Source organism: Musca vetustissima, unplaced genomic scaffold (genome assembly GCF_032173495.1).
Source record: "Musca vetustissima isolate MV318-11 ecotype Yass unplaced genomic scaffold, APGP_CSIRO_Mvet_v1 utg3141, whole genome shotgun sequence".
In the NCBI taxonomy this organism is placed as follows: Eukaryota; Metazoa; Arthropoda; class Insecta; order Diptera; family Muscidae; genus Musca; species Musca vetustissima.
The window spans coordinates 598,174-613,018 of NW_026886665.1; the positions used below are offsets into that span (position 1 = coordinate 598,174).

Below are 14,845 nucleotides of genomic sequence, written 5' to 3' on the forward strand. Positions count from 1 at the left end.
GTTATGTAATCGACGTTAGTAAACGTCGATTATTATTACCTTCATAGGATAAGACCAAAGAATCAACTCGTTCCTGTAATTTATCGCACAAGGACAACGCGTCCTAAATTTGCTGATGTTTTCCAAGCTGTTTGTGTATAAATGGCCGGGGACGTTGTACTTAAACTTGTCATCAAGAGATCAATCATGTTTAAACACTTACGATCAATAGCACATCACAAAGACGCTCAGTTTTTAAACCGAACAAATAAATTCCACGTTCGAGAGAAGAGACGTCTACTGCAAATAATCAATGGCCACAACGATAGCTGTTGCTTTGGTTTCGGTCTTTGGCGCAAATTGTAGTTGTTTTTGTTTTCTTTTGTGCTGTACGTTTCTGCGAAGGAAATCTCAAACTGACAGCGGAATGATCAACAAGTTTAGTCGTAACGTAAACGTCGGACGGTGCGGTTCATTCGGTTTGTGGCGAACGGATAAGTTAAATACGCGCGAGTGTTGTGTCCAAGGCGCTTGCCATTGTCATAGTTATAACAAAAAAAAAACCCACAAATTTTATGAATCATTGATAACCAAAGACGGGAATTTGATTAAAAAAAAAAAATATTAAAATAAAAGTTAGCAGAATCATCTTTAAAAATACCATACAATGGGATTATTTGCTAAATGTAAACACCTCTACGAGGTGATATTTGTAATTTTAATGTTCGGCGTAATCAACTGTCGTACGGAAGAGTTGAACCCAACCTCAGCGCCAGTTCCATTACAACACAACCAGACAAGCTGGCAGCAGCGACCTGCAGCACGTAACAGTGTACAACGTTGGAAAGCGGTGGGTTTTTAATATGACAGGAACTTTCAAAACATTTTAAATGTTTTATGAACTAAATATATGCTATGAACATTAAAGAGCTGTGACATTTACATGATGTGTCGTGTTAAATTTAAATGTACTCTACAAATATTATTATTAATTCAAATATACTTTAATGATGGCTGGAATGAATTGCTTCTTTATCTCCATTATCAGATTTGTAGTGTATATATAACCGTTCTGGAATTATTTTGTGGTCTAGATCAATATGCAACATGCAATGCAAAGAAACTGTATTATTCGTACGATTTAAACGAAAATAAGTTAGTGACAATATCCCACCTAAATACACGTTCATCATAATAAAATTTTACAAAAATATGCTTAAAGTTCATTGATCTGCCAAGTGCTAATAACTTATTTGTATATGTATTTATTTTACAATACACAATATTGAAACAAATTTCACGTCACATCCACAGATGATGTAGCCGTATAGCCAGTCATAACAAATAATCTGACTGATTGGTCTACACAAAATATTTGTTCTTGGATACGTGCTACGAGAAGCCGGTTAGATGGCTTATTTGGAAACAAGCATTTAAGTTGGAGTTCCTAAAAACACACACAATAATAATACGCTGTCATACAAGAATTTGAAACAACGTAGAGGTGATGTGATCTTGAAAAAAAAAATAAGAAAACATTAACATTGAAACCCGTACCTGTCGCACAGCTTTGCTGATAAGAATAAGTTGGACTTTTTGATGATGACTTGGTTTATACTCAAAACGAAAACAAAGCACAAAAATACGCATCTGAAACATGGATAGAAAATATATTTATGTGAATTTCCGACAACTATTATATTTTCCAGAACCATGCACCTGCTTCCACCTACACTTCTCCACACTGTGACTACAAGGAGCTGCTAACAAATCTCCATGACCGGGTTAGTCTAATGGTTACCGTCGATGAAGATTTGCGTCAACGACTGGATACAATTGAAAAGAAGTAAGTTGTCATTATATATTAAAACACGAAGAGACACGGGCTAAAAATCTAATTTTTATTACCAATTGATGTAAGGTAGATTTGCCTTAAGAATTTGAAACATCACACAATCTTATGAACCAAATCGAGAAGTGGTGTTTCATGGTTATGCAATGATAATTACAGAATTCTTCAGAATATTGTTTTCTTATATTTGCTCTCAAATAGTGTTTAGTTTCGTATATTGCTGAAGTTTAGCAGCAGAGGAGTTTGGTATTAACATTTCCGATTTTTAGTTATAAAACTTAAAAGGGTCTAATTATTGTCCAATTGTTAAAATTTTCGATATGATTCACCTCAACCTACTGAACTAATAATCTAAATCCCAAATATACACTTAATTTTTCAGGTTGCTCTCATTTGAAAACAAAGATATTGTTTTGTTTACTTTATGCTTCATGTATGGAAACTGTTGCCCTTCTTAATAAGCATTAATAAGCTCGTACTCTGCGTTCTCTTTTTGTAAGTCATTGTATTTGGCGGTTTCTCATTTACTCTCCGAGCATTTACTCTTTGGACACCTGTATATTTATTGTATTGAATTAGCAAGTCAACGCCTCCCTAATACCATCTTCAATGGCATTTGCCAAAAAAAAAAAATGTTTATGTGTTGGTTGCTTACCTTTGTGAAAACACACTGCAAAAGCTCAACTTCGACCTTTAATAGCCAACAGAGATGAGAAAAACTGGAAACTAGCCGACTTGTTTGTACAGTAAAATTCGAGATATGTAATATCATGGTTGGCAATAGCGTACAATGACATGCGGTTAATTGGTGGCGTTATTATCTCAAAAATACATTTGGATTATACGATTTTATTTATTAAGGGTTTTCCAATATAGAAATAAATAAAAACATTACATAATGGAAAACACTTTATTATTGTTAAAAATTAATGATTGACGATATATCCACGGATATTGATTTAGAAACCATTTGAATTTCCGCAACTAAATTTGCAAGAGGTATTGGATATATTGCGCATTTGCCAATAACTAGAAAAATTAAAAAGAAAATTTAATTACTTAAGTTTTTATGTGTTTTTTATTTATAATATAACTTCGTTTTGGATCAACATAAAAATACAACAATTTGTCCTTTGAATTTATAAACTACAACATCACCAATTTGGTGCTCAGTTTCTTTATTCCGTTAGTTAATTACACTGTGCGACACGAAAATTTTTCAGGCGTTCTAATGTACCAATTCTGTTAAGTTGGAGTCCCTGGATCACGAAAATACCTTTGGTTTTTCTGGGTCACTTCGAAAATTAATTTTATAACGGTAAATATAGAGAAAACCGTGGTTTCATGGATTTTCCATTTGAAACTTGAATAACTTACTTACTTTATAACGGATTTATATTATTCTTTTTTTCTTTCGAAGAGTACAATTTTTCCTTTCAAGCAAGATATATATTTGGTAAATCGGTAGAGTATTGGCTGAGTTACAGCGGTTGAATTGTGAAAAAATACGCATAAAATGACAAAATTTATTTTTCTTCGGACTGTACGATGAAATTATGATATGAAGCCATATAAGTTTTATTATATTACGGGGAAGAAAATTAAATTAGCTTTGGAAAATGATACAAATCAAAAAAATCGGTTCAAAAATGGATGATTTATACACATTTTTGTATTGATTCTAGGCATATTCTCTAAAGGAACTATGGGTCTATCTCGTTTCCTTTGCCTGTTACAAACATAACGGTTTGTAACAGGAAACGATACAGAGCCATATTTCCTTTAGAGAATATGTATAGAATCAATACAAAAATGTGTATAAGTCATCCATTTTTTAACCGATTTTTATCATTTATGCGTATTTTTTCACAATTCAACTGCTGTAACTCAGCCAATACTCAACCGATTTACCAAATATATATCTTGTTTGAAATGAGAAATTGTACTCTTCTAAAGAAAAAAGAATAATATAAATCCGTTATAAAGTAAATAAGTTATTCAAGTTTCAAATGGAAAATCCACGAAACCACGTTTTTCTCTATATTTACCGTTATAAAATTAATTTTCGAAGTGACCCAGAAAAACCAAAGGTATTTTCGTGATCCAGGGACTCCAACTAAACAGAATTGGTATATTAGAACCCCTGAAAAAATATTTTTTCTTATTTTGTAGCACAGTGTTATTTATGTCAAGTTTTTAAGGTTTTTGTCTAGTTTTTTTTTTGCAATTTGGGTTTTTTTAACTCGGTTTTGTACCGAACTAAATTCAGAGTTCATGATCAAAAACGATTGACAAAAAGAGAAAAAGTAGAATACGGATTTAAGCACCAACGATGTCGTACTATTTTGTTCATACGTGCTCTAAACCTTTCAACATGTAAATGTATTCAAACGAATGTTTACTCGAAGGAGCACGTAAAGGTAAATTGGGGTTCACTATAACGAACTGGACTGTCATTATTCGAACGAAAATGTAAAAATCATCCAGTTGCTTTATACTTGCGAATCGATTGTAAAGACGCGAAAAATAACTAAATACAAACATTTTGAAATATAATTTACATGTGCCGTTTATGTTTTCCATTCAAGTTTTTACAAAATAAAATTTAACAGAAAACTTACAAATACTGATACCTTTTTTATTTGAAAAATGTAGATTCACTGGTGGTCAACATACCATAATTATTTTGATTTTTGTTTTTGTTGTTCAGTAGTGTTGGCGGTTTATTTCGGATACCATTTGTATTTTGTTTTTGCAAAATAGTCAGGCTGAATCCCAGTTTGTTATTTTTATAAAAACGACAAACGCTAATTATGCGCATTTCAAATGCATTTTACAAAATATAGTGTTGTTTTACGATTATTTTCTACTTATAGAATTCCATGGCTTTACCAATTAGTAATAAAATCTGATTAAATTAACATTATTAATTATATTTAGATTCCAATTATATATCCAACATATAGATATTTCATATAATATTCCCAATTTATTTATTCCCAACATATAACATAAAATAAATTTCAAAATACATTACTTTTACATTTCAGAATTGTTCAGTTCGAGGAAAGCAATTTGGTTCGCATGGATTCATTAGCTGTAGCTCAGATGGATTTTGACAAGCACTTGGACATCATGGAACACATACAACGTCTTACCCGTCGTGGTGTTGATGAACTCTTAGGTGAATTCGGAGCATACATGAGAGCACTAAATCTCTCGCACATTCCCGATAACAGAATTCATGCCTCAGGCACCGCCGATGGTAATAGCATGGTGTTGGATAACAATTAGTAATTCATTCCAAATTAACATTTATGATGCACTGACTTGCGTATTCCTAATTAACCCGTTAAAACTTTACATAGTACACCCAAAATGTCAAGACAATTTACCACAGAAACTGAATTGAAATTTTTATTTCGTTTTTAATAGTTGAATTGAATATTTTACGCAAAACAAAACGACAGGCCATACCCAATCCACAACAACACCAACAGTCGTCATCATTGCCAATCAGTGATTCACAAAAATTGGATGCCTTGGCCACATTGTTGACATCGACAAGGGGGGCCATAAATGCTTTGCATTTGCAATTACAGGCGAATGTCACCAGACTGATGCAGCAAACTGGGTACGTATTGAATTATTGATTAATATTTGTAAGAGTATAGGCAGAAGTCTTAAATGTTCTAAACATGTCTCAGATTTTCGATATCATTCATGTTTATAATGGTTACGAAACGATTTTTTAGCTGTTAACTATGGCAGTATCGGGTGATTCTAATCTTACCAAATTACGTTTGTCGTCAATCGCCTCCTCATCTTCTGTAATTTTGAACGTTGTATATGTATTTACATTTCAAACAAAACGCCGCTGTATTAATTATGCTTAGAAATATTGAAAGTGCCAAGGCCACTGCCAGTTAATTGTAAAACACTTTAAATCTATCTTTTGAGTATGCAACATATAACCATGATTGTAGGACTTGTCGCTGAAATTGCACTATTTCTGATGTCTGTCGATGCATCTAAAGTAGGTATTTTTAGAAGCAGATACTTTAAAATAATTGAAACTTTATTTTTTACACACTACAATATTATGTTTTGAGGGGAATATAAGGTTGTTAGACCCATACAACACTACGTCGACCATCTGACGATGTGTCCGTTATAAAATTAATTTAAACAAACTAAAATTTTTCATTCGTTCTTATTTTTCATTATTAAAACATTTAACATTGATTCCGATATATTTATTTTACATAGAAACTTACAAAGGCGTGTTAATAATCTAGTACGCAGACAACAACATCAGGGTGCAGTTGTCAGCGTTCCGAACTTTTATGCCACTGCTAATACCCAACAACAACTAACAACGAGTTGTGCTCAAGGCGTGACTCCCATAAATGGCATATTAAAATTGCAGTTGACACCTACATCAGATCCCTTCTATGTCGCTTGCGAGGATCAATTGGCAGGTGGTGGTTGGACTGTCATTTTGAATCGTTTCAGCGGTGACATTAATTTCCAACGTGGCTGGATCGAATACAAGCACGGATTCGGCAATCTGGCTGGAGAATTCTTCATCGGCATGGACAAATTGTATGCCCTGACGGCGTCGGCAGTTCATGAGCTTCTAATTACTTTGGAAGACTTCAATAAGCATCGTAAATATGCCCGTTATAACCTCTTCGCCATTGGCAATGAAATGGAGTCGTACGAATTGAAATTATTGGGTAAATACGAGGGCGATGCTGGAGATTCACTTACCTACCATGCTGGTAGCAAATTCTCTACCTTCGACAACGACAACGATGGCTGTGTAGATTGCAACTGTGCCCAATCCCACAAAGGCGCCTGGTGGTACAATTGGTGTGATCAATCGTAAGTCTGTATGACAATAGAAGCCTCGAAAGGTAATTGTTAATTTTGTATGTGTTTCAGGAATTTAATGGGACCCTATCATGCCACCGATTACGACAAAATCGAACCATACCGAGGAATATATTGGCAGGATTGGCTGGGAGCTAATTACTCTTTAAAAGCTGTCAAAATGATGATTCGTCCTCTGAATATTGACTTAGAAAGGCGCTGAGTCTCTACTCTGCGGAATACTTGATATTCGGTTCCTGTTGTGAATTTTGAATTTTGTGTGTTCAATGTTGTTGTGCATTTTATATTGAATTGTGGCCACGCGTGTCACATTTCGCCATGGACAAGCGGCATTTGTAGTTTATGTTTAAATTTGAATAAATATTATCTATATGTATATATAACCGCATCAAAGATCAATGATTATATGTTGGCTGAATATGAACAAGCACATTCTAATGAATTCAAGTGAGTTGCTAAATTAAAAAATCGAGAAAATCCGTTAGGCGAAAGTTTGTTTTTCGGCATAAGGTGTATATATTCTGAAAGTACGTTTCGAGACCTTTCAATTGATGTGGGTCTCCATACTGCATCAATTTTAGTTTTTGCGCAATATGGCGTTTTCTACACAGAGTCCCCACTGTCACTGAGACTTGCAAGGAAAATCGAGAAAATCCCTTAGGCGAAAGTTTGTTTTTCGGCATATAGTGTGTATATTCTGAAAGTACATTTCGAGACCTTTCAATTGATGTGGGTCTCCATACTGCATCCATTTTAGTTTTTGCGCATTATGACGTTTTCTACACAGAGTCCCCACTGCCACTGAGACTTGGAATGAAAATCGAGAAAATCCGTTAGGCGAATGTTTGTTTTTCGGCATAGGGTGTATATATTCTGAAAGTACGTTTCGAGACCTTTCAATTGATGTGGGTCTCCATACTGCATTCATTTTAGTTTTTGCGCAATATGGCGTTTTCTACACAGAGTCCCCAAAATCGAGAAAATCCGTTTAGCAAAGTTTGTTCTTCGGCATAAGGTGTATATATTCTGAAAGTACATTTCGAGACCTTTCAACTGATGTGTGTCTCCATACTACGTCCATTTTAGTTTTTGCGCAATATGGAGTTGTCTACACAGAGTTGTCTACACAGCGATTATACCATCTAGACACACGTACGAAACTCTGGGGGAAGTTGTTTCGAGTTGGTGTCAAATAAGGGAAAACTAAAACAAAAAAAAGAAAAAAAAATAATTAAATAAATAAAATAAAAGTCAGCAAGGAGAGAATCGACAACATTAATGAAAATCATCCGGTTACTAATTATTTCAAAGACTATTCTTTTAAAAGAACATCTAGAGAAAAAACACGACAATCAATTTCTCCGCCGCAAGAGAATGATGAAAGCGGCACCCAAGTTCTCTGACAAAATATAGGGATACCCACAGAACTTAGAGAACCAGGACTTCTTGCTGAGCCCTAAAATTGACATGACGCATACTCCTTGACCAGCCTGACCAGGTAGATAATAACTGTCTATCCAATCAGAAAAGATCAATAAAAACAAGCTCATATTCGGTTTTCCGAGGAACTACAACTATTAATTCTATTATAGTTACTTCACATCAAAAACCAGTTGCTATGTAAAATTTTAGTTGTTGCAACTGATGCACACACCAATTTTAAATACACCTTGGTTATAGCATACGGTTTCGATATCTGACAATGTTAAAATATTTATTCTTTGATTTTGACAAGTAAAACTACGCCATTACAATAATAGAGTATTCAAACAATTTTATAATCCCAAAAACATAACCCTACTTCCACAAACCCAGATTTTTCAAATTACACACTAATCTGAAATCATTAGTGTGATGTGTCAATCTTTAGTTTTAAAAACGCGGATGTTCATGTGTATTCCCTGCAAGCAGCTTATTTAAAAATATAATTTGGCCACGAATAAAACGAAACAATAGCAAATTAACGCCAGAGACCACCGACGAAATGAAATGTTACTGTTCGACGTCATAAACTAATTTTGGCTGGGAAAATTTCCCTAATTTGACACGCAATTTCGTTCGGCGCATTCTTGATCTTGACGAATACCGACGTTATAAGTTCAGTTTGTGAAAATATTTTGCACAACTATCAACAATAGTGGACAAATGTCACATCGGAATTTCACGCTTGCTTTGGTGTCCTTAGTGATATCCCTGATAAATGGAGAATCTATGAAATTAAGTTCTGCCGTACACAAGGCCAATATATATTATCAGCAGCCGTAAGACAAATGTTGGAATATTTTTGAGTAAAAATAAGAAATGATTTCAACAAACAGGCTTCAGAATGGCACACGGATGGAGTTTCCCTTGGATATGATAGACGATTTGAAGAATAAGACAAATATTAAAGTAATCATTCATGGATTTACCGGAAATCGTTTTCATAGTTCCATAAGACCACTTGACCAAGGTAAGGTCGATCAGATTGGTTGATGTTTGAAACAGCAAAAAAGGGTTGAACGTTTTTGCTCATAAATCAATTTCAGCCTACATGGCCCAGGGAATAGACAACGTTTTCCTTGTTGATTGGAGAGATGCTGCAAAGCTGGACTACTATACTTCACGAAAAGCTGTTAATGCTGTGGGAAAATACTTAGGCGAAATGCTGGAAAAGTTTATCGCGTGAGTGGAGTAATTTTACTATTTTAGAGGAATAATGACCTTGAAATAATATGAATAATAATAATGCAAATAGGAAACATGGAATAACGCTATCCGAAGTTCATATAATTGGCCATAGTCTGGGAGCCCATATAGCAGGAAATATTGGACGACATTTTAATGGATCACTGGGAAGGGTGACAGGCCTGGATCCGGCATTGCCGTTGTTTTTCCCGAATTCGCCAGATAGTTTGCAAGAGAACGCAGCCATGTTTGTTGACGTCATTCACACAGATTATCCTGTTTTTGGCGACATAACACCTCGAGGTACTGCTGATTTTTATCCCAACTTTGGCTATACCCCTCAGCGCGGTTGTGAAAGTGTTGATATTGTAGCTGCCAGTAAGTTAATTGTCGATGCCTGTAAGTTATGCCATTCTTTGCTTAACGGTTCAATAAAGGGCATAATTCATAGATAGTTGTAGTCATAATCGCGCTGTTACACTTTATGCCGAATCCATTGGCCTGGCCAAAAATTTTCCTTCAATTCCTTGTTCATTAAAGGCTATAAGAATGCATTCGTCTTCAAAGTGTTTGGACACTGCCGCAAAGATTTCAGTGATCGATGATGTGGGCGATGGTGTCGTATATATGGGTGAATATGTTTCTATCAGGTATGTTACTTACACACAGGGTTTAAAATGCAGCATCAAAAAATATTAGCATTAGTCTTACAGAGCTACTGCTAAAAAATATTGACATTATGACTAAATCAGCAAACGGCTAGCTTTTTTAGTTCGTAGCATCCGTGCTAAGCACGTATTGCACATGCGAGTTTTTTTTGTTATGACTAATCGGCAGTACGACTACATATTCATATTTCGCTGCCGACGAATATCAGCCGAGGGTTGTTTTTATGTTTGTGTGTTGCCAACGCAGAATTAGAAAAACGACATTTCATTTTGTGCGTTTTTATTTAATTTAAGCTTGTCAAATCGCAATTTAAACTGTCAATAATAGTACTAAAAACTAAATAATATATTAAATTAAACTCTTTAGCAAGTATTACTAATTGTCTTTGTTCGAAAAAATGAAATTATCATAATCGCCATTTTTAATTATCTCATTTAATTTATAAAATTTCAATGGGCAACACTGAACTCGAAAAATGCTCGGGTTTTGTTTGCTAAAAATCTTGCTAAGCAGACACAGTCAAGGTGCTTAGTCTTCATTGTAAGCTTTGGTTGTTAGTCGCGTTGACAATTATGTTGTAGTTGTTCATTGCTATTTTGTAGCTGCTGACAAGATCAAGAAGCTTTAGTTTTGCTTGCTAAAATTATTCGTAATGTATTGCTATTTGTTGCAGTTGTGCTTGGCTGTGCTGCATAGTTTTAGGATGAATTTAGTTAGCAGTGCGCCAATTTTCTGTGTTTTTGGCGTTAGCATTTTAAACCCTGGTTACACATTTGGTTTGTTCCCGTACTGCAAGAATCTACAAGTTTTTTATCATAGTAAAAACTAGTAAATTCTTGCAGTGCGGATTTACATATCGCGTATGACAGTTCATATGCGAAAGTGTCCCAATCAATCTAAATACCCAACAAATGTCATAATAATAACAGTTTATTTATTGTCATTTAGTGCAAGTGGCATATTCTACTTATCTACATATGGAGCGCCACCTTTTGGTGTCGGAATGTACACACCAATGAATGGATAGTGTCTTCGATGTAAACGCCCGACTGGTTCATGACTTTAATAGTTTTTATAGTGAAAAATTTTATGTCTTGACTATAATTATGGATAATAAAAATTTTCGCGGAAAATTTTTTTATCCGTGAACAAAAAACATTGTTTTTTTGTTTTTCCATCCAATTTTTCGCGGAAATCAATCAACAAAATCAAAAAAATAATCAAAATCATTAATTTTGGAAAAAATTTTGATGAAAATTAATAGTATAACAGTTTTATAACAGTTTAACAGTTAACGGTGCCGCCATCTATTGATTGTTATTCACAATTGTAATGCAGGGTTCGTTACTTTGATGGTTGGTGCAACGAATAAATCCTCAACTAAAAGTGTTCGTTCGTATGCTTACGCGACATCTATTTATTTGTGAGATATGGTATGTGAAATGTTCACATATAAAAAAAATGCTTTATTTTTATCGTGGAAACAAGAAAATAAAATATTTTTCCCAATTATGAAAAAGTGCACGAAAATGGGTTAAATAATAAAACAAAAGAAACCAGTAAGGAAAGTAGTAAATAAAGTCGGACGGGGCCGACTATATGATACCCTTCACCACTATGGATATATTAAACAGGAAATTGGATGAAATAAAATATGTGATATTTATCTAAATGTGAATCTACCTATATATATATATATATATATATATCCATAAGTTATATAAATCGACTTCAATCAAATATAAATAGGTTATCTGTTGGGCTATGTCTGTACTTCTAGAAAACGCAACTACGTAATCTATGCTCAATTTTGTACGTTGTGCAAAATTTGATGTCAACCTGACTAGCATGAAGAGTTTGATGTTCAATTTACTTAAAATCGGGCGAAAATATATATGGAAGCTCTATCCAAATATATCGAAGGATATATAGGGACTTTGGTGCACCATTTACATGAAATCGGACGAAACTATATCTGAATCTGGGCCGATTTTCTCGAAACTGGTCAGAATCATTCTAGGCTCAATTCAGTACGTTATGCCAAATTTCCTGCAAATCGAAAGATATATAGGGACTTTGGGGCACCATTAGCATGAAATCGGACGAAACTATATATGGGAGCTATATCTAAATCTGGACCAATTTTCGCGAAACTGGGCAGACATCATTCTAGCCTCAATTCAGTACGTTATGCCAAATTTCATGCAAATCGAAAGATATATAAGGACTTTGGTACACCATTTACCTTAAATCGGAGGAAGATATATACGGGAGCTATATCTAAATCTGAACCGATTTTCACGAAACTTTGCACACATCTGCCATTCTACACTTAATTCAGTGCGCTGCCAAATTTCGTGCAAATCGAAAGATATATAGGGACTTTGGTACGCCATTTACCAAAAATCGGCCGATATATATGGGAGATATATCTAAATCTGAACCGATTTTCACAACATCTTTCGTGGCTCAATTCTGTACGCATGCCAAATTTCGTGCAAATCGAAAGATATATAGGGAACATGAAATCGGACGAAACTATATATGGGAGCTATATCTAAATCTGGACCAATTTTCGCGAAACTGGGCAGACATCATTCTAGCCTCAATTCAGTACGTTATGCCAAATTTCATGCAAATCGAAAGATATATAAGGACTTTGGTACACCATTTAAATCGGAGGAAGATATATACGGGAGCTATATCTAAATCTGAACCGATTTTCACGAAACTTTGTACACATCATTCTACACTTAATTCAGTGCGCTATGCCAAATTTCGTGCAAATCGAAAGATATATAGGGACTTTGGTACGCCATTTACCAAAAATCGGCCGAAACTATATATGGGAGCTATATCTAAATCTGAACCGATTTTCACGAAACTTGGCACACATCGTTCGTGGCTCAATTCTGTACGCTATGCCAAATTTCGTGCAAATCGAAAGATTTTCAGGGTCTAAAGTCCGTAAATCGGGCGAAACTATATATGGGAGCTATATATAAATCTGAACCGATTTTCACGAAACTTGGCACACATCTTTCGTGGCTCAATTCAGTACGCTATGCCAAATTTCGTGCAAATCGAAAGATATATAGGGACTTTGGGGCACCATTTACATGAAATCGGACGAAACTATATATGGGAGCTATATCTAAATCTGGACCAATTTTCGCGAAACTGGGCAGACATCATTCTAGCCTCAATTCAGTACGTTATGCCAAATTTCATGCAAATCGAAAGATATATAAGGACTTTGGTACACCATTTACCTTAAATCGGAGGAAGATATATACGGGAGCTATATCTAAATCTGAACCGATTTTCACGAAACTTTGTACACATCATTCTACACTTAATTCAGTGCGCTATGCCAAATTTCGTGCAAATCGAAAGATATATAGGGACTTTGGTACGCCATTTACCAAAAATCGGCCGAAACTATATATGGGAGCTATATCTAAATCTGAACCGATTTTCACGAAACTTGGCACACATCGTTCGTGGCTCAATTCTGTACGCTATGCCAAATTTCGTGCAAATCGAAAGATTTTCAGGGTCTAAAGTCCGTAAATCGGGCGAAACTATATATGGGAGCTATATATAAATCTGAACCGATTTTCACGAAACTTGGCACACATCTTTCGTGGCTCAATTCAGTACGCTATGCCAAATTTCGTGCAAATCGAAAGATATATAGGGACTTTGGGGCACCATTTACATGAAATCGGACGAAACTATATATGGGAGCTATATCTAAATCTGGACCGATTTTCACGAAACTTGCCAGACATCATTCTAGACCCAAATGATTAGGCTGTACCAAATTTCGTGCAAATCGAAAGATATATAGGGACTTTGGGGCACCATTTACATAAAATCGGACGAAACTATATATGTACCACAGTGTGGTGAAGGGTATAAAAAGGCACAACAGTAGTTCCTAAAAAATGTTATTACTTTAAAAAACGGTTTACCCAGAAATGCCAACATCTGATTAGCTGTTGAGTTAAGGTTGCTACTTTTCAAAAAAAAAAAAAAAAAAAAAAGCATTGGCGGTTTGGTTTTGTATTCGATGACTGAGCGGAATAAATTATACCACAACGTATGCTCCGGATCCAGGCATAAGCCGAAATTTTGACAGGAACGCAACTAGGATTGCATTCTTAGAAAGTTATAGAAGTTATATACAAGAAATAAAATATTTTCCCAATTATGAAAAAGTGCACCAAAATGGGTTAAATAATAAAACAAAAGAAAAAAGGCACAACAGTAGTTCCTAAAAAATGTTATTACTTTAAAAAACGGTTTACCCAGAAATGCCAACATCTGATTAGCTGTTGAGTTGAGGTTGCTACTTTTCAAAAAAAAAAGCATTGGCGGTTTGGTTTTGTATTCGATGACTGAGCGGAATAAATTATACCACAACGTATGCTCCGGATCCAGGCATAAGCCGAAATTTTGACAGGAACGCAACTAGGATTGCATTCTCAGAAATGTGCGCCTGAAAGTATGCTGGGAATAACAGCCACTTGACATTGGTGGATTCGTCAGAAGGAAATTCAGACAAGTACGATTATAGCGTACTAGCATAGGCCCGCTACGTCGTTAGCGGATCTTTTAAAAGTTAAAATAAATAAACACTAATTTAGCTACACAATATATTTTTGGATTAAGTATAAATTTGAAACAATTTAAATAATGATAGGTCCCATATCTTCAATTTCGTAAGAAAATCTCAGATCTTACTCCGCATTTCTTTCGAACAGAAACATTGATGCC

The 14,845-nt window shown here is 34.8% G+C and overlaps 2 protein-coding genes across 2 annotated transcripts; both read left to right on the top strand.

Moving 5' to 3' along the window:
- Positions 1-646: 646 nt before the first annotated feature.
- LOC133334156 (fibrinogen-like protein 1) lies at positions 647-6,929 on the top strand. Its single transcript, XM_061542453.1, has 6 exons — positions 647-829; positions 1,689-1,825; positions 4,882-5,096; positions 5,267-5,465; positions 6,101-6,718; positions 6,779-6,929. Exons 1-6 carry the CDS (start codon positions 647-649, stop codon positions 6,927-6,929), a joined length of 1,503 nt encoding a protein of 500 aa, XP_061398437.1.
- A 2,135-nt stretch (positions 6,930-9,064) lies between these two features.
- Positions 9,065-11,090, top strand: LOC133334157 (lipase member H-A). The gene is made up of 5 exons (XM_061542454.1): positions 9,065-9,179; positions 9,256-9,391; positions 9,465-9,793; positions 9,846-10,044; positions 11,012-11,090. Exons 1-5 carry the CDS (start codon positions 9,065-9,067, stop codon positions 11,088-11,090), a joined length of 858 nt encoding a protein of 285 aa, XP_061398438.1.
- Positions 11,091-14,845: the final 3,755 nt, after the last annotated feature.

What these genes read in the sequence shown, in the direction of transcription:
- LOC133334156 (XM_061542453.1), top strand. Translation starts at nt 647, where the DNA reads ATGGGATTATTTGCTAAATGTAAACACCTCTACGAGGTGATATTTGTA. An exon ending in CTGGATACAATTGAAAAGAA is followed by an intron (nt 1,826 to 4,881) that starts GTAAGTTGTCAT and finishes TTTACATTTCAG; the next exon opens with AATTGTTCAGTTCGAGGAAA. An exon ending in TGCCTCAGGCACCGCCGATG is followed by an intron (nt 5,097 to 5,266) that starts GTAATAGCATGG and finishes CGTTTTTAATAG; the next exon opens with TTGAATTGAATATTTTACGC.
- LOC133334157 (XM_061542454.1), top strand. Translation starts at nt 9,065, where the DNA reads ATGGAGTTTCCCTTGGATATGATAGACGATTTGAAGAATAAGACAAAT. An exon ending in CATAAGACCACTTGACCAAG is followed by an intron (nt 9,180 to 9,255) that starts GTAAGGTCGATC and finishes AATCAATTTCAG; the next exon opens with CCTACATGGCCCAGGGAATA. An exon ending in ATGCTGGAAAAGTTTATCGC is followed by an intron (nt 9,392 to 9,464) that starts GTGAGTGGAGTA and finishes TAATGCAAATAG; the next exon opens with GAAACATGGAATAACGCTAT.